Raw genomic sequence first — 27,356 nt, 5'->3', positions numbered from 1 at the left:
GAGGGGGACACACAGGTGCTGTCCTGTCACAGCAGGCTGGGGTAGCTCTGCCTGAAGCCCAAAGTGGGGGTGGGTACCATGGGGGTGAACCTGGGATGTGGGTGCAGCAGAGGAAGCCAGCTCGGGGGGGGGAGGGGGGGGGGAGGTCCCGAGACCCCCGTGGGACTTGTCCCCTTCCCTGAGTGACCCTTGCAGGGGACACTCCGAGCCAGAGCAGGGAGAACTCAGCAGATACGGGAGGGTAAGAGTGGGGCGGCGAGTGCTCCCCTAACCCAACATTCCCCAGCACCTCGGAAATAGGGACCCCAAACTGAGGTCGAGGGAGGTGCCCCTGTCCCTACTGCCCTGCTGGTGGCATAGTGGGTGGCTCTGGGGGGCTGGAAGGATGGCGGATCGTGGAGGGGGAGTGCGGGGGTGGGCTCGGCAGATATCTGCGGCGGTGACTCACGGCGGGGACTGCCAGGGTGGGCGTCAGCGAGCCGGGGAGGGGGGCGTGTGGGTGCTGGGTCCCTGGGGGGTCACTGCCAGAAGGTGTCACTGTGTGTGTGCTGGGTCCCGAGGTGTCACGGCTGGGAGTATCACTATCGGGGGTGTCAGTGCCGTGGGTGTCACTATAGGGGTTGTCACTTTCGGAGGATTCCACTGCCCGGGGTGCCACTGCTGAGGGTGCTACTGTCGGGGATGGATGTCACAGCTGGGGGGAGTCATTTTCGGGGGTGTCACTGTCGGGCGTGTCCGTGTGCATGCTGGGTCCACTCCCCTCCGGTGTTGGAACCACCTCTCGGTGCTGTGTTTGCCGCCCTCCCTACTCCCGGGCTGCCCCCCCCCGGGGGGGGCCCGCAGGGATCTCCAACTCCCGCTTCCCCCCCGCTTCCCCCGCGCTGCCCCCCGCATCCCTCCGCACCCCCCCTGCTTCCCCTCCATTTCCCCCTCGCATTCCCACGCTTCTCCTTCATTTCCGCCCCCGCTTGCCCCCCGCTTCTCCTTCATTTCCCCCCCTTCATTCCCTTTCATCCTCCCCACATCCCCCCCGTTTCCCCCCCGCATCCTCCCCCTTCCCCCCCCGCATCCCCTCCCGCTTCCCCTCCAGCTTCCCCCCCCCTGCTTCCCGGTAGCCCAGGCCGGGCGGGGCGGTTCTGCGGTGGGTTGGGCGAGGGGAGGGTTCGGGCGGCGCGGGTCCGGCGGTGCGGGCCATCCCGCTGCCGCCCCGTTGGGTTTGGGTTGGCGGAGGCCTTTCCCGGCCCGGCAGGGCTTTGCCCGAACCCGGAGGTGGTTGCCGGGGCCGGGCCGGGTTGGGCCGCGGAGCCGCCGCCGCCGCCATGAAGCCGAGCGGAGGTAAGGAGGGAGGGGAAGGGACTGCGGGGCCGGGCAGGCGGGACCGCTGCTCCGGGAACGCGGGGAGGGTCCGTGCCGGGGGGGTAAGGTGACCGCGTCCGTCCCCCCCTGCCCAGAGGAACCGGTGCTGCTGGCGGAGCTGAAGCCGGGCCGGCCCCAGAGGTACGATTGGAAATCCAGCTGTGAGACCTGGAGCGTGGCCTTCTCCCCGGACGGTGCCTGGTTCGCCTGGTCCCAGGGACACTGCGTGGTCAAACTCATCCCCTGGCCCCTGGAGGAGACCGAGCTGTGAGCTATGAAGCCTAATCCTTTTGGTTTATTTTTATCATTTTTTATTTATTTATTTATAATTTTTCCCCTACCCCATTTTGTTAAAAAAAAAAATAAATAAAGTCTTCTGGGTGTTTTCAGCGTTAGGGGGTAGGAGGGTTCGGTTCGGGGCGGGGAGCTGGGGTGGTGGGGGGTGCCGGGATGAGCATCCTCCTCCTCCTCCTCCTCCTCCTTTCTGCCGGCAGCTGCAAAGCTTCGGAGCGCAAGAGCTGGGGAGGTAAAGGGGAGGTGAGGAGCCGAGGGGCGGCCAAGGAGAAGACTTTGGAATGTGGTCAGATTGTCTGGGGCTTAGCCTTCAGTGCCTGTCCTGGGGGGGATACGGAGCCCACCTGTGCCTGGGGACTGCCCTGCCTGGTCCTGGCCACCGGCCTCAACGATGGGCGCATCAAGGTCTGGGAAGTGCAGACAGGTGAGTGGCCCTCAGTTGTGGCTTCTCTCCTTTTGCAAGCAGAGCCCCTCTCCATCCTGCCCCAATTCCCCCCTTGGTGGAAGTGCCAAGCTGGAGGGGTGCTGCCTCCCTGATGGCACCCAGCAGGTCCCCATTCTGGTTCCTTTTCTGCAGGACACCTTCTTTTCAGCCTCATGGGGCACCAGGATGTCGTCAGAGACCTGAGCTTTGCTCCCAATGGAAGCCTTATCCTGGTGTCAGCCTCTCGGGACAAGACCTTACGTGTGTGGGACCTGAGCAGAGATGGTAGGAACATGAGGGGACATCCCTGGTGCTACGTCACCCCTGTTTGAGGCTGGGAGGAGGGAGGAGAAGCCCACCTAGGTGGGGGAGATGTTGGGAGAGGATCTTTGGGGACAGTATCAGGACAAAAAGGGAGAGCCCTGTGACATGGAGCTGAGCCTATCCCCTTCCAGGTGGGACCTGGGAAGTGCAGGAGGGGGTTGCAAGTAGACAGAAAGCTTGGGATCTGCCTGCAGGGAGACCGCAACCCCTATTCTTGGGGAAGGGAGGGGAGAGCAGCCTCCCGTGCTCCCCTCTGGTGACTGCAGTGTCTGCTGTCCCCAGGGCGCCAGGTCCAGGTGCTGTCAGGCCACGTGCAGTGGGTCTACTGCTGCTCCATCTCCCCAGACTGCAGCATGCTCTGCTCTGTGTCCGGAGAGAAGTCGGTGAGTGGGTGCTGGGTGGGTGCCATCCCATATTCTGCTGAATCCAGCCCTCCCCTCCACCCTCCCTGTCTCCCACCCCCACCCCCACCCCCTTAGTGCAAGAAGCCCCTCTGTGAGAAGGGCCCAGGCCACCCTTGTTTCTTGGCCACCTGGGACCAGAACCCAGGTGTTTTAAAGCCCAGGTTGCTTGTCCTGCTCCCCCAGGCACTGCTGTGGAGCATGAGGTCCTACACCCTCATCCGCAGGCTGGAGGGCCACCAGAGCAGCGTGGTGTCCTGTGACTTCTCCCCAGACTCAGCACTCCTGGTCACTGCCTCCTATGACACCTGTGTCATCATGTGGGACCCCTACACCGGGGAGCAGCTGAGGACACTGCGGTAGGGAGCTGGCGGACTGTGGGAGGGGGGGAAGTGATGCTGGGGGGGGGGAGTTTGTTCAAGCAGGCACAGCCACCACCTCTCCCTTGTCCCCAGCAGCTGAGTGAGGGCTCTGGCTGGTGGGGGTTTTCCCCTCTGCCAGCCCCTGGAGTACTGGGGATGTGGCTTGGGGGTGACACTGGGCTTGTTGTCCCTACCTGCAGCCACGTTCCCCTGCACTCGGCGCTGGACTACAGCAGTGAGATCCACAGCAGCTCCCTGCGTTCTGTCTGCTTCTCCCCTGAGGGGCTCTACCTGGCCACTGTGGCAGATGACAGGTGAGCAAAGCCCCTCGGGGACCTCCAGCAGGAAGAAGGTCCCCAGGAGGACGCCACTGAAAGGAACCAGGACGTGCTGGTCCAGGACCTCTGCCAGGTCCTGAGCAGAGATGCTGTGTGGCTGTCAGCCTGGCAGCCTCTCCCCTCCCTTCTTCCTTAGGCTCCTGAGGATCTGGGCGTTGGAGCTGCGGTCTCCAGTGGCCTTTGCTCCCATGACCAATGGCCTGTGCTGCATGTACTTCCCACATGGAGGTTTCATTGCCACAGGGTGTGTAATGTGGGAGGGGAAAGTCATGGAATCATAGAATTCTCTATCAGCTTGGAAGGGACCTCAAGGATCACCTGGTCCAGCCCTTCTAATATTATTATTGATGTGAGATGTCCCAGCACCCATCAAGCTGAGACTTCAAACTTTCCAAAGTGGGGGAATCCACCCCTTCCCCTGGGAGACCAGGGAGAGTGGAGAAACACAGGCTGCTCCTTCCTCTTGCAGCTTTGGGTCCAAGCCCAGCACATCCTGGGCTTCGCTGAGGGTTGTGCAGGCTGGATTCCTGGCCTGGGGAATGTGTGCTTGCTGCAAACCCCGAGATTATTTGGGATTAATTCAGCTTTTTTAAGTCTTTACCCTCTGCTCAGGGTTTGTTTGGATCCTGTTGCAGGACCAGAGATGGCCACGTCCAGTTCTGGACAGCACCAAGGGTCCTCTCCTCACTAAAGCACTTGTGTCGTAAAGCTCTGCGCACCTTCCTCACCACCTACCAGGTCCTGGCACTCCCCATTCCCAAGAAATTGAAGGAATTCCTCACCTATCGGACCTTTTAAAATGTGGAAGCAGAGGCACGGAGGTGAGAGCCCCCTGCCTGGCAGCAGGGCTTGGCTTGGGATGGAGAAGCCCCAGCAGCAACAAGGTCCTGCTGATTCCTGGGCTGTGGAAGCAGGAGGATTGCTACTCCCCTCATTTCGGGGCTGTGTCTGGGGTTGTGGAGGTTTTGGTTTTTCCCATGTAATAATAACCAGAACCCAGCAAAAATGCATGCAGAGGGCAAGGGGCAGGGCTGTGATGACCACGCAGGGTTCTCCCTGTCCCCCCTGCTGTCTCTGCATGTTTTGGGTCTGGTGCTTTTTGCTTCCAAGTGCAATGTTTGGGTTGAAGGTTGGCAGTCCCACTCCTGAGTGGGGCTTTTGGCTTTCAGACCCAGTTGGGCCTCCAAGTGTCCCCAACCAAACCCACCCTCAGCAGGGCTGTAGCTTAGTTCCCAGAGGAGTGTGGGCTCTGCTGCTGTCCCTGGTTGGGACAAACCTGACCAGGTCTCTGTGGACTAGACAACAGCCATGACAGAATAAAAGATTTTATTCCTCAAGTCTTACCTTCACGCTTGTAGAGGTGACCTGGGGACACCTGGCTGCCACTGGGGTGGCAGCAAGGGCTCCCTGGGCTCTGACTCATCACAGCATCCAGCAGTGGGTGCAGGATCAGTCCCTTTGGAAGCTGGGATGTGGGGCTTCAGCCAGCCCCTAGCTCTTCTTCCTGTTTTTTTTCTCCCTGCTGGAGCTCCACGATCCAGACCTGCTGTGCTTGTCCTCCTCCAGCTTAGCTGTGTTTGGAGTGACAGTGGGTGGGGGGGGGAGTCCCCTGCAGGTAGGAGGGCTCAGTCCCTGTCACCCCAGTGATGGGGAGGACACAGGGAATGTCTCCCCTGGGGCTGCTGCTTTCTCTCCTGAGCAGGGTTGCTGTGCAGGGCTGCCCGGATCAGATGGAGGAGCCAGGGTGGAACAAGCCAGGGGTGTTGTGCTCAGTGCCAGGGGAAGGAGGTTTGGGAGGCAGGAGGGTTTGCAGGCAGGTGACAGCAGCTGGACTTGAGCCTGCATTGGCATGACAACTTCGGGGAGAGCCTTAACCACCTCCCATCAGTCCTTGCTGGACAAGAAACCAAAGAAAAGACGAGTGCAACCTGTTGGGTTTCAGAGGCATTTTTATTTCCTGATGAAGTGTAAAAACAATGCTGCCTGACTCCCCCACCCTGCCTGCAGGCTCAGGGCTTACAAAAAAAAAAAAAAAAAAAAAAAAAAGGAAGACCTGGGAAGGTGCAGGGAGCAGCTCCAGGCCATGGGGTTAGTGATCCCATCCAGCTCCTGCCTGGCAAGGAAGGATCCACTCCGTGGGATTCAGGCTTCAGCCACAATCAGGTCCCTGGTGACTTGGAAAGCTGCAATGAGGGAGCTGAGCTGAATCTTCTCGCTGGTGCCAGCAGCCAGCCGGTACCTGGAGGAGGGAAAAGGACAAGTTTGGGTGTTTCTTTACACCAGTGTCCCTGTCCCAAACAAAGCGACCTGGATGGGTGTGCAAGGGCTGCCACTTACTCTATATCTGCCATTTTGATCAGCAGCTGGATGCGGATTGAGGGGGGGAAATCGACTGTGGAGGGAAGGAGGTGACATGTGTCAGCATGGGTTGGGGGGGACAGGGACCCTCCCCGGGTCAGCCAGGCCCTGGCCCTGCCAGTCCCCACCTCTGTGCACAAAGAGGTGGATCTCAGTGAGGATGTCCTGCAGGGCCAAACCCTTCAGAGTCTTCAGCTCCATGATTTCTGATGGGAGAGGGAATGAAGGGATTTTCCTCCAGGATTTTTTGCCCTCCTAGATTCTGCTCCTCATCCCACCCCCCACAGCAACCCTGAGGACCCAGCCCAGCGGGGAGGAATGGGAAGCTCTGACAAAGAGCAGGGATGAGGGAAAAGGATACTGTGATAGGCAGTGGCAAAGTCCTGGTTCAGCATCCAGTCAAGGATGTTGGTGATGTCAGACTTGAGGGGGTGTCCCGTGCAGGTGTAGACGTTCTCCTCTGTCACCTTCCCAAAGGCCATGGTGGTGCTCTGAGGAAGAGGAGGGTGGAAGAGGGATTAAGGGCTCAGCCCTTCCTCCGCCCATCCCTCTGGGGCAGCTGCTGGCTGACACCAGAAGGGAGCAGGCACGGTCTGTACCTGCAGGATGTTGAGGGCTCTACGCATGTCCCCACTTGAGAGGGTCACCAGGGCCTTCATCCCATCCTCGGTCACCTCCACCCTGGAAAACAAGAACTGGGGCTGCAGAGGGAAACAGCCATGGAAAAGCAAGGGATATCTCCTCCTGGGATAAGGAAAAGGGAGGAAGGGGGCATGGAGGTAGCAAGGCAGCAGCTCCTCCTGGGATGAGGGAAGGGAAAGGGGACATGGAGGTGCCCCCCCCCAGCTCACCCCTCCTCCTGTATGACGTGCTGCAGTCGGGGCACCATCAGCTCTGGGGTGAGGGGCCCGAAGCGGAAGCGGGTGCAGCGGGACTGCAGGGCAGGGATGATCTTGGAGAGGTAGTTGCAGATGAGGCAGAAGCGGGTGTTTTCAGTGAACTTCTCGATCACTGCAAGAAGGGAGGGGAGAGGATGGGACTCGCCAGTTACCTGGTAGGGGGTGAGATCCTGCATGGGGCTGGGAATGGTCCCCAGCACCCCTCACCTCGCCTCAGGGCATTCTGAGCATCCTGGGTCATGGCGTCGGCTTCATCCAGGATGACAAGTTTGAAGCCTTTCCTTAAAAAGGGAGGGAAAAATGGGGGGAGGAGGTGAGCTTCGGTCCCAGCTGCTAGAGAAGAGTGAGCAGGGGATGCCTATTCCCAGCTTGACACCCCTCCCCCCCAAATGCTCCCAGGGATCCCTTCATCCAGGTATCTTCATCATCCTCATCATCTCCACCACCTGCATCCTCATCCTCCCTGCTCACTGGGCACCCCTGGCTCCTTCCCACCCACCAGGAGCCCCCCCAAGCCCCCTCCCAAGCCAAGTGCTGGGCAGGAGGGGGGGGGGAGTGACAAAGGGACAGAGGAGCTTTGGGAAGCTTCTTCCCACCGCTTACTTGAAGATGGTCCTGGTGCTGGCAAAGCTCAGGATGGGCCCTCGGACGATGTCGATTCCTCGGTCATCGGAAGCGTTGAGCTGGATGGAGACAGTGTGGATGGGGGGTGCACCCACAGGGGTGGGGGGAACACCCCAAATCCTCCCTCCTACACTTACCTCCAGCACCATGGAGCCAAATTCCCGCTCCCGGTAGAGCTGCCGGGCACAGGCCAGGATTGTAGAGGTCTTCCCAGTGCCGGGGGGGCCATAGAGGAGGAGGTGGGGGAGCCGATCCTCGCTGATGAACCGCTGCACTGCAGGGGGAGCAAGGGGCTGGGGGGGCACCCACTACCCCCCAGCATTTGGGGGTCTGGGGGTATTGACCCGGGGGTTACTTAGTAGTGGAGAGGGGTATACTGAGGGGGGGTAGTTGGTGGGGGGAATGCTACTTACTTGGGGGGTGTATATATTGGGGGTTTACTTACTGGGGGGGAAGTTTGCTTACTAGGGGGTTATTTACTGGGGGGTGTTACTTACTTGGGGGTTGGGGTATTTACCAGAGGGTTACTTACTGGGGGAGAGGGGGTTATGTACCAAGGGGGGTTCTGGCTGAAGTGTTTACTTACCGGGGGGGGGGGGAGTTATGTTTTTCCTGGGAAGGGGCTACTTACCCAAGAGGGATTACTCACCAGGGTGGGAGGGCTTCCCTACTGGTGGGGGGAGTGTTACTTACTGGGGGAATGGGGCCACTTGCAGGGGGGGGTTATACTTACTGAGAAGGGAGTTACTTACTGAAGGAGAGTTACTTACTGGGGGGGATACTTATAGGGTGGGTGTTACTGAGTGGGGAGTTGCTTACTGGGAGGTTACTTACTGGGGGGAAGGGGGTCCTTAGTGACAGGGGGGGAGGTTACTTTGAGGGGAGGAGGACACTTACAGAACAGGGGCTACTTAGTGGGGGGGGAAGTGGTTTGTTGACGGGGACCATGAGGGGGTTTTACTGGGGGGTGGGATTGACCAGGGTGTGTGTGTTATTTACCGGGGGGGGGGGGGTGTTATTTCCATGGGGGGTCTTATTTACCGCGTGTGTGTTATTTACCGGGGGAGGAGTTATTTACCAAGGGAGAGGGTTACTTCCCAAAGGGGGATTATTTCCCGGAGTGTGTGTGTGTTGTTTCCAGGACGGAGGGCTGGTTATTTCCCGGAAGGTGTGTGTGTGTATGGGGGGGGGAGTCACTCACCGGTACTGAGGATATCGCGATGGGACACCAGTTCCGACAGAGCCTGCGGCCGATACTTCTCCACCCTGAGCACAGCGCACCGGAGAGGAGGGCAGGGGGTCAGCTCATCGCCCCCCGCTCCCCTCCCCTTTTCGAACCCCCCGATCCCGATCCCGGTCCCGGTCCCGGTCCCGGCCGTACCACGGCAGATTCCCGCCTCCCGATCGCGCCATTGCTCCTTCTATCGCGAGAGCTACGGGACGGGGCGGAGCGGAGCGGAGCGGGGGAGGGTCCGGACGGCAGCCGCCTCCCTCCCGCCCTGTCCCGGCGCGGCGGAGGGAGCGGAACCGGTGGAGAACCGGGGTGCTGGTTCCAATGCCTGAAAGGGCTCCGGGCCCTGGGATGATCCCAGCCCTGAGAAGCTGTGGCTGCCCCATCCCTTGGAATTTCCATCCCTGGAGATGTTGAAAGCCAGGATGGAGCAACCTGGGCTGGTGGGAGGTGTCTCTGTCCGCGGCAGGAGCTGGGTGGGCTTCAAGGTTTCCTTCGACCCAGCTCGTTCTATTCCAGTGGTTGATTGTTCTTGTGAAAATTTTTCCCCGGGAGTAATTTGTGCCCGTCGCCTTTCATCTTTTCCATGTAAAACCGGAATCTCCATCTTTGTAGCCACCCAGTCCTGGGACACGGGGACATGGCCCAAACCCACCTCTCTCAGCCTTACCTTTTCAAACTGGCCACTTGTCCCAAGCAAGGCTGTCCAGGGATCAAGTGTTAGGCCCAACATTTTAATATCTTCATCTGGATGATGGGATCAAGCACCGGCCGGATGAGGGATGATCCCAAACCAAGTGGGGAAATAGACATTCCAGAAGGGAGAGCCACCCTGCAAGAAGACCTGGATGAAAGAGTGGGATAACAAGCTTATAAAGTTCTACACAGACACATTTAAGGTCTTACACCTGGGAAAAAATAGTCCAGGAGTGCAGTTCAGGCTGGGATCCATCTTACTGGGGGAGCATGGCACAGAGAAGTCAGGGAGAAAGGTTGTGGGCATGCTTTCTGGGAGAGCACAGCTCCCAAAATTGCTAAAGCAGGGTGCTTTGGGGAAGGAGCATCGTGCTGGGAGTTGCTACAGCAGGGCTATGGACGTGGTTTGGGGGGAAGCATGGTCCTAGGCATGACTAAAGGGCACTTTTTTGGGTAGACCATGGTGCCAGGAATGGGTAAAAGATGGTGGGGGAGGGTGCTTTTAGGCAGAGCATGGTGCAGTTTTTTGCCAAAGCAAAGTGGTGCCTGGGATTTTTCGGGAGTGCATGGCACCAGGAATTCCTCGGGTGGTTTTATGGGAGTGCTGTTGGCTGGAGCATGGCACTGGGAAGGGCTGAAATGACCTTGTGGGCATGGTTTTGGGAAGTTCTTGCCTGTGCTCTGGGGGGGAGCATGGCACCAAGAATGACCCAGAGGAGCCCAGGGTGCCTCTGTCAGGGTCTGGCTGCTCCTGGCTGTGCTAGATTGGCTTCTTCTCACCAGAGTCACCTCCAAAGGAAGAGGGACCTGTGCTGGGCTTTGGGAAACAGCTAGAACCTCCTTGGAGAAGCGGCTTGGAGGGGAACCTGATGTGAGCTGGGTGGTGGGGATGGGAAGTGATCCCTTGGGACATAGAGGTGATAGAGAGTATGTTGGAGGGGGAAAAAAATCATGGGGCCATCCTGGCAAGGGAAGGGAAAACATTGAGAGTTCCAAGTTGAATCCTACAGAAAGCGATGAAGCTGGCAGAGGGCAAAAGCCTTCCTCAAATTTTTTTCCCCATTTTTTTCCCCTCCATCCCCAGAAGGGAGTGCAGGAGGTGGGAGCTGAGCTCAGTGAGGCTCGGCTGCTCCTCTGGGCATGTGATGTGGTGACAGATGGCCCTCCAGGACCTGCCAGCTCCTTCCCCAGTGCCTGGGAACCGGCTGGCAGCCCTTGTGGCCTTGGGCTTCTCCATTCAGAGTGGGTCTGGAGCTGCTTTTCTCCTCTCTGCCTTCACCCGGGGCAGCTCTTTTCCTTCCAAATCAAATTTTCCAGGTGTTTCCTCCACCCCTGTGCCCCATCATCATGATGCCCCCTCTCTGGAAGTGTTTAGGGGATGGGTAATAGGGGTGAATGGGGATGGATGGAGGGATGGAGGGATGGATGGATGGATGGAGGGATGGATGGATGGATGGTTGGGAGGTGGGATTGACGGGAGGGTCAATAGGAATGGATGGATGGAGAGGTGGATGCATGGGGGGGGTAGATGGAGGGGCTGGCTGGTGGGGTGGATGGATGGATGGATGGATGGATGGATGGATGGATGGATGGATGGATGGGTGGGGGTGTCACGGCGCGCAAAGAGCGCGGCCCCGCGGTGCCGGAGCGCGCCGCCCTCGCCCCCGCCCCGCCGCGCCCGGAGAAGGGGGGGGGGCGGGCAGTGGGGGGGGGCTGTGAGGCGTTGTTGGGGGGGGGGGGAGTCGTCGGCGGCGCCGCGCTGACGGCTCGGTGGGCACGGCGGGGCCGCGATGCTGCGGGCCTCGGCGGAGCGGGGCTGAGCTCCGGCGGCGGAGGGGGGGGGGGGGGGCGGGCAAAGGAAGGGAAAAGGGGGGGGCCGCGGAGGGTGGAGGGGAGGAGGGGAGGAGGGGAGGCGGGGGGGGCGGGGGGGGCGCGGCGAGCGATGGATGAGGACAACATGACGAGGAGCGAGGAGCAGCAGCTGAGTCTGCAGAAGGCGCTGCAGCAGTGCGAGCTGGTCCAGAACATGATCGACATCAGCATCTCCAACCTGGAGGGGCTCCGCACCAAGTGCGCCGCCTCCAACGACCTCACGCAGAAGGAGATCCGCACCCTGGAGGTAGGGGCCCACCGACACCCCCTTCTTATAGCCAGCCATCCCCCCCACTTCTCTTTACCAACCCCCCCCTCCCTCCCCCCTTCCCCCCCCCCCCCCCCCCCCGGGCCGCGCCGGGCTCCCCCGCGGCGCTGCGGTGGTACCGAGTGAGGCTGCGCGCTCTGCAGGTGGGTCCGGCACCGCCAAACCCTCCTGCTGGGGCTGCCCGCGGGGGTACGCCCCCCCCTGGGATTCTCTGACCCCAGACCTGGCCCCTCCGATATCCCCCCGGGATGCCCCCGGCCCGGTACCGGCCCCACAGCGTCCTCCCGGCCCGGACGCATCACTCCCGCCCTAACCCTACCCCCTCGGTCCAGCTGCACCCGCCGGTCCGGCTGCATCACCCCAGCTCGGCTGCATCTCCCCGGGCTGTCCCCGCATCCCCCCAGCTTGTTTCCCCCCCCGCCCCAGCCTGCCTACACCCCCCCAGCTCGCCTCCCACCGGGCTGCATCCCACAGAGCTGCAATCTCCCTGGCCTAGCTGCATCCTTCCCAAAAGGCTGCAACCCACCCGGCTGCATCCCCCCGGCCCCTCTACATCCCCCTGGCCCTCCTGCATCCTCCCCGGGCCCTCCTGCATCCCTTCCTGACCCCTCTGAATCCCTCCCTGGGCCCTCCTGCATCCTCCCCGGCCCAGTTCCATCCCTCTCCATCAGCCCACACCCCCTTGCAGCCCACCTGCAACCCTCCCCCTAAGGCTGCATCCCTCTGCCCAGCTGCATCCTTCCCCCTGTGCTCCCACCTCTCTCTCCCCTCATCCTGCAGCCCCCCAGCTAGGTCCAGCCCCTCCCCAGGACTCAGGACAGCATCCTCCCTCCTGGATCCTTCCCCAGCCTGTACCAGCAGAGGGAAGAGGAGGCTTTGCTGTGGCTGGGGATGAAGGCAGCTGGGCCAAGCCAAGGGTCACCCCAGCTGGGTTTATTTATGGTTAATAGCTGGGAAAAATGCATTTAATGTGTTGGGACCTGGGTGGGGATGGAGTTGGGGTTTGGCAGGAGGTTGATGGGCTGGGATGGGTGCCCCAAGGGTGGCAGGGTCTGTCCAGGATGGTGCTGTGACCCCGGGGAGATGCTAGTGGGGTCATGGGGGGGTTGCCATGGAGCTGGGGCTGTGGGAGGGAGGATTCCAGCGCCCTGTCCCACTCAGACCCTTTGGTTACACTTTTTGAACCTGCGTGCTCTCACCAAGAACCCAAAGGTTCCATGGCACCATAGTCCTTGTGCTGGGTGTCACAGCACCCTGCCAGGGGTCCTGCAGGACCTCTCTGAGGTGGCTTTGGACTTGACCAAAACCCCCTGACCTGCTGCTTTTGCTCCTGAGAGTCCAGAGCACCCTGGGAGGGAGCTGGGCATCACCATGCCAAGAGGGGCACCTTGGGGTGCTGTCCCTGCTCCCACTTGTGCCCCCTTCCCACACCGATCCTGCCCATTCCTTGCCTTTCCTTGGACCCATCCAACCCCTCCACCTGAGGGGCTATGGGCTCAGCTCAGAGCTCCTGGTCCACATGTGACCCCAGAAGAGGCACAGGGAGGTGAGGATGAAGCAGCAGCAGTTTTGGGGGGTGCAGGGGATTTTGGAGGAGGTTCAACTCTCCCCCATCAGAGTTGGTGCCTGGAGGTGCAGGCCTGAAAAAGTTCATCCCATGGGGAGTGGCCTCCTGGTTAGGGTCAGGATCCTGCTTCCCTCCCATGGATGGCACCAGGGAGCCCGGTGAAGCCATCCCGGTGGGACATCCATTCCTGGCATCCCATGGGGAGGGGTGAAGCAGCATTCCAGTGTCCCGGGAGGGTTTGGAACTTGCTGGGGTGATGCCACCCTACAAATCCCTTGCCCTCCCGGGGAAGCATCTCTTCAGCCCTTCCAGATCCCACTGTACTCACCACAGAGATCCCGGGATCATCAGCAGGATTGGACCAGATGATCCTTGAGGTCCTTTCCAACCCCCCAGCCCCCCTTCCCCCAAACCCCGGGACCCAAGGGGCCACCCCTGCCCAATCCCCACCCCCACCCCCGATGCTTTTCAGCCCCGAAACGGAGCCATTCCCAGGAGGGGCGGGATTCCCAACTCCAGCAGGTGGGTGTCGGTCTGGCGGCACCCGCTGGCGTTGTCCCGGGTTTGTCACCAGCAGCCGCAGGAGCGCTGGCCCTGAGCCCCCGCCAGCTCCCAAGGCCGGGAGGCAGACACAGGGGAGCTGGTGGCAGCGGAGCCGAGGGGACACTGGCAGGGGATGTCACCCTGGGGGGACACTTTGCACTTCCCAGTGCCAGCCGGGAATAAAAAAGGGATGAATCCATGTTTTGGTTTTTTTTTGTTTGGTTGGGGTTTTGGTTTTTTTTTTAACTTGGTTTTATTTTCTTTTTTCTCTTTTTTTTTTTTCCTTTTTTATGTTTGGTTTGGTGTTTTTTTTCCTTCTTTTTTTTTCCTTTTTTTTTTTTTTTTGTTTTTTGTTTTTTGTTTTTGTTCTTGTTTCTGGTTTTGTTTTTTTTTGTTTTTGTTTTGTTAATCCCCATTATCCTAAACCTGGATTTTTGCCAGATCAATAGAAGTTTTGTTTGTTTGTGGGGGTTTTTTTTCCCCCCATTCTTCTTGTATTTATTTTTAAGGCACCCATGAGGACATTGCCTGCTGGGGCTGTGTGGGCACTATCCTTCCCTGGAGCTGGGAACCACCCAGCCCTCAGCCCTGGGAGGCTTTCAGATGTTTCTTGCACCTCGGGACAGATTCCAGGAGGTCCAGGAGGAACCAAGGCTGTGGTTGGGATCAAAACCCCCACCAACACCTCCCAGGGTGGACTTTGCTTCCCTTGGGGTGGGAACTCTGGGGCTGAGCCAAGCTGCTGCTTCTGTTCTCCTCCTAACCAAGTGGGACAGCTGGGCTTTGGAGCTCGAAATCTGGGTTTTGGGGTGTAAATGGGAGGGGGAGGGGCTGCCTGCTAGCCTGGGAGGGTGTCTTGGGGGTAAAAAACAGAAGGAAAAGTCGCTTGGTGCTGAGTGATGTTTCCAGCTCTCCCTGTGCAGAGTTATTCCACCCTGGGTTCAGATCCTGGCTCAGGTTTCCCAGAACCTGGTGAGTGGCTGCAAGGATAACCCTGGGATTGGTGCTTCCCCCTCCCCCAGGCTGCTGGGAAAGGGAACCCCCCTGAGATGCTTTGGGAAGGTGAGGATGGGAAGAGGCACCCAGGGAAAAGCCTTGGATATTTCCAAACTTGCATCCCCACTGTGTGAGCAGCAGGGCCGGGGAGGGGATTGTCCCCCTCTGCTCCCCTCTGGGGTAACTCTGGGTCCATCTCTGGGGTCCCCATCAGCAGAAGGAGAGGGAGGTGTTGGAGCCAGTCCAGAGGAGGCCCTGGAGCTGCTGGGAGGACTGGAGCAGCTCTGGAGCCAGGGGGAGAGAGTTGGGGGTGTTCAGGCTGGAGAAGAGAAGGATCCCATGGGGAGACCTTAGAGCAGCTTCCAGTGCCTGAAGGGGCTCCAGGAAAGCTGGGGAGGGACTTGGGACAAGGACAGGGAGGGATGGGATGAGGAGGAAGGGTTTCCAGCTGCAAGAGGGGAGATGAAGAGGAGATGTTGGGGAGGGAGAAGTTGTTTGGTGTGAGGGTGCTGAGCCCCTGGGTGCCCAGGTTGCCCCAGAAGCTGTGGCTGCCCCATCCCTGGCAGTGTTGAAGGTTGGATGGGGCTTGGAGCACCCTGGGCTGTGGGAGATGTCCCTGACCATGGCAGGGTTGGCACTAGGGGAACTTTAAGGTCCCTTCCCACCCAAACCAGTCTGGGACTATGATTTTATGGGCTGCAGCCAAAAGAGACGCTGGGATATTCACTACCTGAGCATGTGGACTCTCTGGTATCTAATACCATGAGCACAGCACTCTGCACCCCCTGGCTGCACCTTCCAGGCATCTCCAGGATGCTGGTTTGAGCCATTTCAGCCCCTCTGCTATGTAGAGTGTCCTGGAGACCATTTAGCAGCTCTTGAAATGAATGATGAGCAGAGGCAGAGGTGTCAGGTGAGCCTGGAAAGAGCCCTGGGTGGGAATATCCAACCCTGCTGGGGTTATTCCACAGCCTGAGGGTGCTCTAGGTGTCTCTGGACTAATGAACCCCTTGGGAGGAGTTGGAGAAGTCTCTCCAGTTGTGGCTTCATGTTGTGGAGGGGCAGAACAACTTCTGCTTCATGGCATGGAGGCACCAGTCTGTGCTGATGCCCCATGCTGGGAATCCCAGTCTGTGCTGATCCCCCTGTCCTGGGCATCCCAGTCTGTGCTGGGAATCCCAGTCTGTGCTGATTCCACCACGCTGGGTATCCCAGTCTGTGCCCCAGCTCCTCTCTCCTGTCCCCCAGCCCCCTGGGAGGTTCATTAACTTTCCCCAGTGTTCCCAGTGGGTTTTCCACCTCCTCTCCTGGTCTCCAGGCAGGGCTGGGTGCTGTGGCTGACGTCAGGCTGGGTGCTGTTCTGGGGGGGTGCAGCCCCCTCCAGCTCCTTGGAGACCATCTGCTTCATTCCTGATGTTTGCTCTTGGAAGGGGGGGAGGAAAAAAACACAACAAACCCAGAGGCATCTCCCCCCCCCCCCCCCCGAACTTCTGGGGAGGGGAAATCCTGCTGGGGGTGTTGGGAATGGGCTGGAAACCCCATTGGAGTGCTAAGAGGGGGAGGGGAAAAGGCTGGGGTGGGGGGGTCCAGCCCTGATGAGGAACTGGGGTCACCCAAGGTCCCAGGGGTGGAGTGGGGATTATCTGAGGGATTTTTTTTCCCAGTGGGGAGGAGATGGGGGGGACCCTCCTATTCCCCCTCCCCATGGCCGTGGGGAAGGGGCTGCGCGTGGCTTGGTCCCCATTTGTCAGAGCAAAAAAAACCAACCCCTCCCAGTTCTTCAGCTTGTGCACACACAGCACCCTAGGGTGTCCCTTTACCAGCTCCTGGATGGGGAAACTGAGGCAGGGAGCTGGCAGGGGTGCAGGGCAGGATCTAACCCAAGCTTTTGGAAACTGGAAATAAAACCATTTCCCCCACCCTCCCCTTGGCCTCAGCTCCCAGTGTGGCTCTGAATGGAGGGGTGAGGGGGGGTGTGTGCAGGACTCTGATTTTAGCTCTGGGGAGGGGCACTTGAGCTCCCACCCACCCCCTTTCCATCCTGGGAGGCTGGAGGAAGGGCTGAAGCTCAGGCTGGTGGTGATGGAGATGAGTTTTGGAGGAGAGTGTTGCTGTGGGTGTGTGTGGGGAAGGTTTTTTTGGAGGTGCCCTGTGTGCCTGCTGCCATCTTTCACTTTCTCCAAGGGCCTGGGAGGGGGGAATTTTAGGCTATGCCACCAAGGCTGACTCTGAAACCTATTGATGGTCTGTGGGGGGAGAAGAGATTTTCCCCCCAAAAAAGCAGATCCAGCTGCTCATCAGGGGGCTGCTGAGCAACCTGGAGACCCCCCCTGGGGCTCCCCAGGGCCTCCCTGGCCATTTGGGTATTAATTTATTTTGGGTATTAATTCATCTCTGTTAGCCAGGTTGGGAGAAACCACCTGGTTGGGGTGTCCAGCTCCTGGCTGAGCTGTTGATGCTGGGAGGACACGGTGGAGGGGTCCCCCTGTTTGCAAGGGGATGGGGGCCACCAACCCCTTCTCCCTCCCCCCCCAGCAGCAAGGAGAGGGATGACTTGGTCTGGTTTGCACCTCTCTGGGTGCACCCAGCTCACTCCAGTCCCCTGCTCACACCTTTCCCCCCCCTCACTGGGTACCAGCAGGGACAAGGACTGGGAGTGATGGGGAAGCTCCCCCAGGGGGTTCCTTCCCTCCTGTCTCTTCCAAACCATCACCTCTCTTGCTCATGGATTTTTATTTTCTGGCGGGGGAGGTGAGGGGGAGCCAGGACCTCCCCTAGCTGGGAATCACCCCTCTGGGAAAGGCAGGAGCAGGAAATCCCAGCAGGCTCTCAGCCAGCTGGGCTCTGCTCTAGATTTTATATTTAAAAAAAAAAAGAAAAAAAAGAGGTAAAATCCCTCAGCATCTTTATTTTCGGGAGCTTCTGGGCTTTGGCTGTTAAGGGAGTGTTTTGGTTTGGGTTTGGGTTTTTTTTGGGGGGGGGGGGGGGGGCAGTGATGGAAGGATGGGGTCATAGAGAAATCAATGGCTCCAGAGTGGTGATGAGGAGGTTGGGAGGAAGAAGGGAGGAAGGGGTGGAGGGGGTAAAGATTAAACAATTAACACCCTCCCATCCCCAAATTCCAGCCTTGGGGCTGCTCCCCATGGGGATCGTGTGTGTGGGATCCCTTTGCACCTTGCTGGGGAGTATTAAGGGGGGAAGTGTGTCCTTTGGGTGCTGGGAAGGGGCGGGGGGAGTGTTAGAGGGTGGGAAAATTGTTACCTTCGTGTCCCCTGACCCACCTGGTGGGGGGGGTCCTTCGGGTTGTCTGACCCCCCCCCTGAGCTCCCAGTGCTGACGCCTGCTGAATTGAGGATAAAAGAACTGGAAAAAAAAAGGTTTTTTTAGGGAGGGAAATGCCCCTCCTGCAGCAGGCAGCTTGGTGCTAAAGGCTGCAGAAGTTGGAGCAGATCGGGGGGGAGGAGTTGGAATTCCCTGGGGCTGGGGGTGTGCTCTTCTTCTGCCTCAGGTGGGTTGGGGGGGGGAGGGGGAGAGACCACGGTGTGTTTGTGTGTGTGTGTGTGTGTGTGTGTGTGTGTGTGTGTGTGTGTGTGTAGGTCCCATGAGGTTTTTTTTCCTTCTCTTCCAGAGCAAACTGGTCAAGTACTTCAGCCGGCAGCTCTCCTGCAAGAGGAAGGTGGCTCTGCAGGAGCGGAACGCCAAGCTGGAGGGGTTCCCCCAGCTCCTCCACTGGTTCCGGATCGTCGACATCCGCAAGGAGGTGATGGAGGTGAGGACCAGGGATGGGGGAAAGGGGTGGAACCCCCTCTAGTGGTGTTTTGCCCGGGGTTTTGTGGGATCCTTGAGCGAAACTCGAGGAGAGGATGGGTTGGTGGGTTTGTTTGCAGCTCCTTAGGTGGAGACTGTCTCGACACTCGACAGTGGGTGCTTGGAGGCTGGGAAAGGCAGGGAGGGAGTGGTGGGGAAGGAGGTGGAAGAGCAGAGCAGAGGGATTGGGATGTTCCACTGCATGGAAAGGGAAGTGCTGGTCACCCATAGTTCCCGTCCCCCCACCCCTGAGGACACCCCATCTCTGTTCCCATGGAGGTGCCAGGGGGACCTCAGGGGGGGTTCTCCATGTCATTGTCACAGCTGCAGCATCCCTCTGGATGGGGGCAATGGGGCTGGCACCCAGAGGTGCTCCTGTGAGGAAACCCCCCCCCCCCCCCCCCCCATCCCAAAGCTGAGGGTGTGCTGTGGACAGAGACAGCTTTTCCTGGTGTCCTCTGAGATATCCCAGCTTTTAGTTGGGTCTAGCTGAGCAAAAAACTCGAGATAAAGCCTGAGGCTCCGGGTTGTCACAAGAATTGTGGTGGAAAACGAACGTTTTTGGGTCTGCGACCCAAAATGGGGCAGGAGGGGAGGGAACATCATTTCACTTACACGCCCTGAGGTGTTGGTTTCCAGGCTGCTCCGGAGGTTTTATTCCTTTTTCCTTCCCCCTTCCAACCCCTGCAGGAGATCGCTCCGGGGCAGCTGAGCCTGGAGGATCTGCTGGACATGACCGATGAGCAGGTTTGTGCCACCGTGGAGAAATTTGGGGCCAACAGGGAGGAATGTGCCCGCCTCAACGCCTCCCTCTCCTGCCTCCGCAGCGTCCACAAATCCGGTGAGTCCGGGACGCTCGGACCCGCTCCGGGTCCCCTCCAGCCGGGGGGGTGGGGGTGGTGACCCCGTTGTGGTGATTCCAGCACCCAATGGGTCACAGAACTCCGGGAGGGGTGGGAGGTGACGTTTCTTGCAAGAGACATATTTGTTTTGATGTATCTGGGGTGGGGTTTGCTTCTCGGGGGTGTGAGGAATTGTCAGTTCTCTGCGGAGCAGCTTTGGTGCAGGGTTTTTTCCAGCACCCCCCCACTCCACTCCCACTCCACTCCCACTCCCACTCCACTCCCACTCCCCCCCACGGCTTGCAGGAGCCCACTTAGGGACAAAAAAATCTCAAAAAATCTCCAAGCTCCTGGTTGCTCAGCATCAATCCCCACCTGGGTGCACCCCCCCCCGGACCCAAACACCCTTCCCAGGGTGTTCATGAGCCCCAGTTCCCCCAGTGGGAGGAGGGGTGGGTGGCACTGGGTGCAGGGGGAGGGTCCTGGGGCTGTGGGTGTCTGAGATGCAGGGGGTGGCCCTAGGGGGTGCAGGTGCCGAGGGGGGGGGTGGCTCTGGGGATGGGCGTGGGTTTTTTTTTGGGAGGGGGTGTGTGGATGGGTGGTCCCGACGGGGTGCGGGTGCTGGGGGGAAGTTGGTGGGTGGGTGGTCCTGGAAAATGTGGTCCCGGGGGATGAGGGTGCGGGTGTCTGAGATGCGGAGGGGTGGCCCGGAGGGGGGGGGGCGGGGTGCAGGTGCCGACTGGGGATGCTGGGGGGCGGCCCTGGGGATGGGGGTGGTTTTTCGGGGGTAGCGAGGGGATGCGCGTGGGTGGTCCCGAGGGCATGCGGGTCCCGGGGGATGTTGTTGGGTGGGTGAATAGCCCTGGAAATGCGGGTCCCGGGGGATGGAGGTGGGTGTCCCGTGGGGGGTGCGGGATTTGGGGCTGCGGTGCTGGCTGGCGTGTCCCCGGGTGGTGGCAGCAAAGCTCCGCGCTGCAGAGGCGGCTGCGGGAGCTGCTGTGGTTTTATCTCTGCTGGAAGCTGGGGGGGGTGAGATGAGGGGGCGATGAGATGAGGGGGGGCTTTGGGGGTGGGGGGGCTGCAGCCGTGCCCGAGTTTGCTGGGGAAGGGGCGGCCAGGCAGGATCCTGCTCTCCCAGCCCCATCCCAGCCCGGGACTCCCTCCCTGTGTTAGCAGGGTCTGGTTTGAGATGTGGGGGGGTTCTGCCTCACCTGTGTGCCCTACATCTTCTCCCTCATGTGCCAGGGGCTGTACCCTGCTGGCACGGCTCTGGGGACAACTCGGGGGGTGTGTAGGGGCAGCAGCAAGGTGGGGAGACATTCCCTTTTTTAGAAGGGGAACAGTGAAATCCTATTACATAGTTAACCCCCCACACCCCCTTCCCAAGAGTTTCCCCCCTTCCCAAGGACTCCCCCCTTCCCAAGGGCTCTCCTCCTGCTCCTGGCAGTCCTGGCCTGGCAGGACCCTTCTATAGGAGGATCCCGAAGCTTTGGGGACCCCTCTTGGGAACTCCGCCAATGCAGCTGCATCCCAGGGGCTGGGGGACATGAGCCCTGCTGGGATGGAGCTGCTGGTTTCTGGCTGGGCTTTTGCAAGCCTTGGGGACAGGGCTGGTGATGAGGGTGACATGAGGTGGCTCCAACAAGGGACAGCAGCTTCCAACCCCCTGCCCGAGCAGCAGGCTGGGGATGGCTGAACCCAGGCTGACATTTCTTGCAGAAAATGAGCTCCCCCCCAGCTCTAACTCTGTAAATCTGGCTCCCCCCCTCCTTCCCTCTGGCATTTCCACTAAATCTCTCCCTTATTTGAGGAAGGGAGCCCAACCCAGGCTCTCAGCCTGCTCTTTGTTTAAGCACCTTTGACTTTTTAAAGCCCATGGCAAATAAATTCTGCTTTATTGGCAGCGCTGGCTCAGCCCCTGCATCCCTCCCAACCCCTCCTGCTCCTCAGCCCAGGGAATTCCCCCATTTCCCTCCCACCCCTGGTGTGATCCCTGCTTTGGAAAAGCCACCACAGTTGCAGAGTAGATGCTAAAACATCTGCTTCTCTGGTTGTTTCTGGCTGGCAAGGATGGGGAGTACTGGAGGGGGGGGGGGGGGGGGCTGTGGAGGTGCTCACTGCTCCATTTGCTGTTTAATGGGGTGAGTGCTGGGGCTTCCAACCCTCCTGGTGGGATGGTATGTGGCTTGGTGGCCCATTGGGTCCCCTCAGGGGGGGCTTTGTTTCTCTGGGTGTGTTTGCCTTTCCCAGTGCTCCATTTAACCCCATCCATCACCCGGGGGGGGGATGCACATGGTCTGGGTTATGTTGTGGAGGCTGCTGCTCCATCCCTTCAGCACTGCAGAGATGCTGTGGTGGCCATCCCTGGGCCCCTGGCATTGTCACCTGGGGGGGGTCTCTGCTGTGCTGGAGAAACCCCTGGGCACAACATCAGGTGGGCAGCACAGGCCTTGGGGACAGGGAGGGGACAGGTGGGATGGGCTACCACGGGGCCTCTGCCAACCTGGGGAGATGCAGAAGCTCCCTGGGCATTGGAAGAGACCAAATTTCCTTGGATTCCCAGAGGGTTTGGGGTGCAAAAAGCTCTCCCTGGGTTGGCAGATAGTGGTCACCTTGTGGCCAGCTCTGCAGGGCTGTGTGTCCCCAGGCTTGTCCCTCCTGCCTCCCTGCTTGGTCTGGTGGCCCCATCTCAGCAGTCCCTGCACTCTTTGTCCCCTGGGAAAGGAGGAGCCCAGTCCTTGCCCACCTCTGCTCCCAGGGAAGGGCTGAGAGTGGTGGTGGCCAGGGCAGGGGGAGCTGCCCCAGGCTGGGGTTGGGTGGTGGGAGCAGGTAGTCCCCTCTGCCTGCTCAAGGCTGGGGCTGAGCTGCACCAGGGTCCAGGCTGCACCTTTGGGTGGGCTATGGGGACAGGGAATGAGCAGGACTCTGTCTGGTGGGTTGTCAATGTCCCCAGTGGTGCTGGGACCCAGCAGTCATGGGGCTGTAGCTCTTCCATTTGGGGTGCATCATCCCCCCTCCATCCCCTCCCTCCATCCTCCCCTCCATCCCCCTCAATCCTGTGCCTGCAAGCTTGGGCAAGGAAGTTCTACCTCAGCTTTCCATCTCCCTTCCATCCATCCCCATCCATCCATCCATCCCCTCCTGTCCTGTGTCTCCAAGCTTGGCCAAGGAAGTTCTCCCTCAGCTTTCAGAGCTGACCTGGCTCAGAGCCTGACCAGTCTGTGTCCCCTCAGTGTCCCCTTGGGCTGAGCACCTCTGAGATCATCTCCTGGCTGTGTCCCCTTGATCCCTGCAGTTGTCAGGAGGTTCCATGGCCCTGAGGCAGCTGGGAGATGGAAAGCATCTCAGGATGGTCCTTCGGGACCTCAGATCCCTTGGGGTTTGCAGCAGAAGCCCCAGCTGTACCAGGCTCTGATGCCCATGGGGTTTTTTTATCTTTATTTGACCTCCTTGCAAACCAAGAGAATGTCCCAGCCCAGGAAAAAAAACCAACAAAAACCCAAAACATCCAATTAGAGCACAAGTAGCTGTGCCTTTAAAGCATCCTGGCATTTCTTGGTGAGTGTGGCAGGAGTAGCATTTCTGGAAGGCAAGACGAGTATTTAATAAAGCAGGAATGAGGGTCAGGATTAACTTTTCCCCATCCATCTTTAGTTATTGAGTTGTTAATTTGAGGCAAATCACTTCCCAGCCGAGTCCTGAGGGGGCTGGGGAAGGGGCAGGATCCTGCTTGGTGATTCCAACCCTGATGGATTTTCCCAGAAGAGGGTTTGGTGAGACAGGCAAAGGAGGGGAGGGAAAAGGAACTTTTCTCCCCAAACTCAGCAGCAGGGGAAACCCCTCGAGCAGCTTAGAAACCCAAATCATTTTCTATTTATTAAATAGAGTGGCAAGCTGATGTTAACCCCCACTTGCTTGTGTTAACAAGGCTGCAGGGGATTTATTTTTCTTTTTCCCAGGCTGGGAGGCCTGGGCAGCCGTGTGGTTTGTTAGGCATTGGCTTCCAACTCGGAGCAGGATGAAATGAATATTAAGTAAAACCTGAGCTGTGGATTGAGGAGTAGATGGTGTTTGACTACTGAGTTATGTGGGGAGGTTATGATCCATCCCCCTGGGGTTGGGATGGTGAGAAAAAAAAAAAGGTGATCTGAATATAAGCTTTATAAAATAATATAGATGATATATTATATATGATATATAATACATAATAGGTAATAAGTAATAGATAATAATATATATTATGATATAGAATATATTATATATTATCTGAATATAAATTAGATATATACACATATATAATAGTAAAAAATTAGCTGAATATTTGAGTTGTCCTGAGCCCTGAGAGGGTGGTAGGTGGCTTGGGGACAGCCTGGGATCAGGCAGGGTGAGGAGAATGAATGAAAAAGCAGTGAGCTTTTTGTTTGTTTGTTTGTTTTTAAGGGGGGGGTCAGGTTTGAAAGCTGTGTTGTCCCCCAGCCACCCTCCTGGTGTCCCCAGAGCTGTCACTGCCCTGGGGCTGGTTTGCTTTGCCCTGTGGTGAGGGTGCTGGGAGCTTGGGGGTTCTCCTGGCTGTAAAAGAGGCTGAGATCTTGCTCTGGTTTTGTGGGCATCTCTGTTGGGTTGGAGAGAACTTTGGGGAAAGAAGGAGAAGAAGAAGGAAAGAACAAAAAAAAGGAAGAAATGAAGAAAGGGATAGTGACATAGTAGCATCCCTCAAGGACATCTTTGTCCCTCCCATAGGTGGGACTATTCATGTGGGGTAGGAAATTCTTCCCAGTGGTTTGGTTTAGGGAACTGAAGCAAATTTTCCTTTTCATCTTTTGGAATGGGAATTGAGGGAGGGAAAAGCAGGGGGTTTTTTTCTGGTGCTGTGGAGCCATTTTCTCTGCACCTCCACACCCCCTGCATCGGGTGCTCCCCTCCACCCCCTCCTGGGAATGTGCTTTATTCTTGGATTTCATGGATTTCTTGGACTTCACAAAAAGAAAAGAAAAAGAAAAAAAAAGGTTTTAAAGTTTTGTCCTTAATGTGGAGGGGAAGGGGTGCAGGAGGGCAGCAACACCGGGGTGGGGGGTTCCTAAAGGCAAATTTGGCCAAATCTCTCTCTTTGTGCTATCAGCCGAGGGGCAGCAACTGATGCTCATTTCAATACGCAATTAATATTAATTAGCTAAAGACAATTAAGAGGCTCAGTCTGGGGAAAGCCAGGTGGGGGCTAGGTTGGTGTTGGGGAAGCTCTGCCCGTGTTTTTCCAGCTGGGAATGGGCGGAGCAGCAGCAGCTGGGGGGTTGGGGAGAGAAAAACCCCAAAGCCCTGAAGTGGCTCTTGCAGAAAGAGGGGCTCCAGGTTTGGGGTTTTTGGTTTGGTTTTTTTTTTGGGGTGGGTGGTGTGGGTTTGAGTATTCCGGCTCTGGGTTTAAATGGGTCAGGAAGTAACTGGGGGGAAGGAAATTCCAACAGGGAGTTTTTATCCCTGATTTTTAGCCACTAGTTGGTTGGTTTTGTTCCCAGGTTGTGTCCCAGCTGAGGGTCAGAGGGGACAAGGGGGGACACGGGGCCAAGGTTGAGAGAAGGTGTGGGGGGAGCAGCCTTGGGTCAGCTTTGCCCACGTGTCACGGAGTGGTCTTGGGGACCAGTGACCCCAGGAGACCCCCCCAGTGCTGGGGTTGAGCATTGCTGGGCTGGAATGTCCCTGAGCAGAGCTGTGTTTGGGGGAGGAGAGGTGACACGCCTGTCACCTCCCTGTCCCTGCTTGGCTTGGGCTATTTCAGCAAGGAGGGGGCTTGGATGTGTCCCTGGTGGCTTTGGGGACACACCAGCATCCTGACAGCTCCATCCAGGAACAGGTTTTCATACAGCAGGATTTTTTTTTTTTTTTTTTTTGCCTTTGTTAATTAAATTCTGAGAAAGGGCCTTAACTTTTTATGAGCCCCGTGTGAGGGCTTTTTGGAGAAGAAGCTTTAAAAGGTTGCAACTTGCTTTTTTTTTTTTTTTTTTAAATATTTTAATTTCCTACTTTGGGAAGATGATTGAAGAAACCCCCTTGTGTGTGTGTGTGTGTGTGTGTGTGTGTGTGTCCACCCCCCCCCCCCCCATTCTCACCCTCTGGAGCATTTATCATTTCATTTTCATTTCCAAAGCCCTTTCCCTCTTTTTCCTTTTCCTCTGGAGCCTGAAATAAAATGTTCCCCTTGGAAGGGCTGGGAAGAGGCAATTACCAGCAGAGAGGGGCTGGGGAAGGAGCCTGCTTGAAACCGGGGGGGAGTCTCTGATCAAAAGAGGGTCAGAAAAGGGACCTCAGGTCGGGTCCATCACTTGGGGGCTCTGAAGTTGCTGCCCCCAGTCCTTTGCTGATTCCTGGGCTGCTGCAGATGAATAATTTGGAGCTGAGAAGGAGTTCTGCTTAACTACAAGCCCCCCTCATTAATGCTAAGGGCAGAGCTGTGGGGACATCACCCCTGGGGAGGGAGGGATCTCCCAGCCAGAGTTTGGGGTGGGGGGGACAGGGACACAGGTGGGGGAATGTTGGGGAAGTCCCTTTCTGTCCCCTGCACAGCCCCTTTTTGGCCCTCCCAAACCACTTGCTCAGCTTTGCAGGTGCCTAACCAGCTTCTTGCTGGTGTTTTTGGGGTAGGGGGGTTGGGGGGCAGGATGTGGGTGCCAGGGTGATGCCACCCCACATGGTCACTGGTCCTCGTGCTCTCTCCCAGGTGGCAGCCTCTCCAAGCAAGATTGGACCATCCACTGGCCCACGACAGAACAGCAAGGAGGCAAGGAGAACAGCCCCGGGTGCCAAGCAGAACCAGGGCAGTGGGGCAGGACCCACCTCTCCCCCAGCCCCAAAGTGCCACCCAAGTGTGGGCATCACTGCCCCACCACCTCCCCCCACGCCCCCCTCTACACCCACGTGGACCGCTTGACCGTGGAAGGTCACCCGGGCTTGTGCCCACCTCTGGAGTCAGGACACCGTTCCCTGCCACCCTCCCCACGCCAACGCCACGCTGCCCACACCCCCCCACGCACCCCAAACATCGTCACCACCATGACCCCTCCCGGGACCCCCCCGCCCTTACGTCGGAGGAACAAACTGAAGCCCCCTGGGACCCCTCCTCCTTCCTCCCGCAAACTGATTCACCTTCTCCCCGGCTTCACCGCTCTGCACCGCAGCAAATCCCATGAATTCCAGCTGGGAAACAAGGTGGATGAGGCACACACCCCCAAGTAAGTATTGGGGGGTGAATCCCAGCCCAGCTCCTTTCATGGAATCGGAGGATGGGTTGGGTTGGAAGGGACTTTAAAGCTCATCCAGTTCCAGGTTCCATGGGCAGGGACCCCTCCCAGCATCCCAAGGTGCTCCAAGCTCCATCCAACCTGACCTTAAATGCTTCCAGGGATGGGGCAGCCACAGCTGCTTTGGGAAACCTGTTCCAGCATCCCACCACTCTCATAGGGAAGAATTTCTTCCCAAGGTCTCACCTAAATCCCCCCTATTCAAGTTTTAAATAATTTCCCCATGTCCTCTCCCTACCCCCCGTGTCCAAAGCCCTCCCCCAGCTTTCTTGGAGCCCCTTCAGATATTGGAAGGTTGCTCTGAGCTCATCTGGGAGCCTCCTCTTCTCCAGGCTGAACAACCCCAATCCTGAGCCTGGCTTCATAGGGTAGGTGGAAAAAAAAAAAAAAAAGAGAGAGAGCTTTTAAATATTCAGTCCCGTGGGGCTTAATTTTGAGCTTTGAGGTCAAAAATCCCTTTGGTGGCTCCAGCAGGCACTGGGAATGCTGTTGGAACCAGGTATGCTTTGCTCCCCTGGTTCCATTGGGATGGTCTCCCATGGGAAGGGGTGGATTCCCCCACCCTAGAAAAAAAAAATGTCTCAGCTCAATGGGTGCTGGGACATCTCAATAATATCAGAAGGGTTGGAGCAGGTGATCCTTGAGGTCCCTTCTGAGCTGACATTCTGGGATTCTATGACTTTTCCTCATTTTGGGAGCAAGGGGTGGGTGGGGAGCACTGAGGGGAGGGGAGGGGGGGTCTGGGACAAAGCCCCCCATGGTGGAGCGTAGTGGGATGGAGGGATCCCCATAGCACAGGGTTGCAGGAGCTGCCAGGAGAAGCTGCTCAGGGGATGCGGGGAGGAGATGGGAAGAATTATTTTTT

The 27,356-nt window shown here is 58.2% G+C and overlaps 4 protein-coding genes across 5 annotated transcripts in view; 2 read left to right on the top strand and 2 right to left on the bottom strand.

Moving 5' to 3' along the window:
* Positions 1–337: 337 nt before the first annotated feature.
* Positions 338–1,321, bottom strand: LOC115599233 (basic salivary proline-rich protein 3-like). Its single transcript, XM_030460712.1, has 2 exons — positions 1,024–1,321; positions 338–672 (listed from the first exon to the last, which is right to left on the bottom strand). The coding sequence occupies exons 1-2, from the start codon at positions 1,319–1,321 to the stop codon at positions 338–340; spliced, it is 633 nt and encodes a 210-aa protein (XP_030316572.1).
* On the top strand, positions 763–4,836 carry WSB2 (WD repeat and SOCS box containing 2). Its single transcript, XM_030460785.1, has 9 exons — positions 763–1,335; positions 1,452–1,623; positions 1,851–2,074; positions 2,228–2,359; positions 2,681–2,781; positions 2,986–3,158; positions 3,362–3,475; positions 3,636–3,743; positions 4,135–4,836. The coding sequence occupies exons 1-9, from the start codon at positions 1,320–1,322 to the stop codon at positions 4,295–4,297; spliced, it is 1,203 nt and encodes a 400-aa protein (XP_030316645.1). The 5' UTR covers positions 763–1,319; the 3' UTR covers positions 4,298–4,836.
* A 594-nt stretch (positions 4,837–5,430) lies between these two features.
* RFC5 (replication factor C subunit 5) lies at positions 5,431–8,850 on the bottom strand. Of its 2 annotated transcripts, XM_030460481.1 has the most exons (11): positions 8,762–8,850; positions 8,582–8,646; positions 7,518–7,654; positions 7,360–7,439; positions 6,964–7,037; positions 6,709–6,868; positions 6,457–6,538; positions 6,219–6,348; positions 5,986–6,063; positions 5,837–5,891; positions 5,431–5,738 (listed from the first exon to the last, which is right to left on the bottom strand). In XM_030460481.1, the coding sequence occupies exons 1-11, from the start codon at positions 8,791–8,793 to the stop codon at positions 5,642–5,644; spliced, it is 990 nt and encodes a 329-aa protein (XP_030316341.1). In that variant the 5' UTR covers positions 8,794–8,850; the 3' UTR covers positions 5,431–5,641. The 2 variants fall into 2 exon arrangements, with proteins under 2 accessions (XP_030316341.1, XP_030316342.1); XM_030460482.1 differs by lacking the exon at positions 8,762–8,850 and having other exon boundaries at positions 7,518–7,649; positions 8,582–8,641.
* Positions 8,851–11,249: 2,399 nt separating this feature from the next.
* KSR2 (kinase suppressor of ras 2) overlaps positions 11,250–27,356 on the top strand; it is a 77,414-nt gene continuing 61,307 nt past the window's right edge. Inside the window, exons 1-4 of the mRNA XM_030460580.1 lie at positions 11,250–11,426; positions 18,182–18,322; positions 19,051–19,201; positions 25,912–26,422. Coding sequence (XP_030316440.1) covers positions 11,250–11,426; positions 18,182–18,322; positions 19,051–19,201; positions 25,912–26,422 — 980 coding nt within the window. The remainder of the gene's footprint in view (positions 11,427–18,181; positions 18,323–19,050; positions 19,202–25,911; positions 26,423–27,356) is intronic.

Source organism: Calypte anna, chromosome 15 (assembly GCF_003957555.1).
Source record: "Calypte anna isolate BGI_N300 chromosome 15, bCalAnn1_v1.p, whole genome shotgun sequence".
Lineage (NCBI taxonomy): Eukaryota > Metazoa > Chordata > Aves > Apodiformes > Trochilidae > Calypte > Calypte anna.
This window is presented reverse-complemented; position numbering and strand designations above follow the sequence as displayed.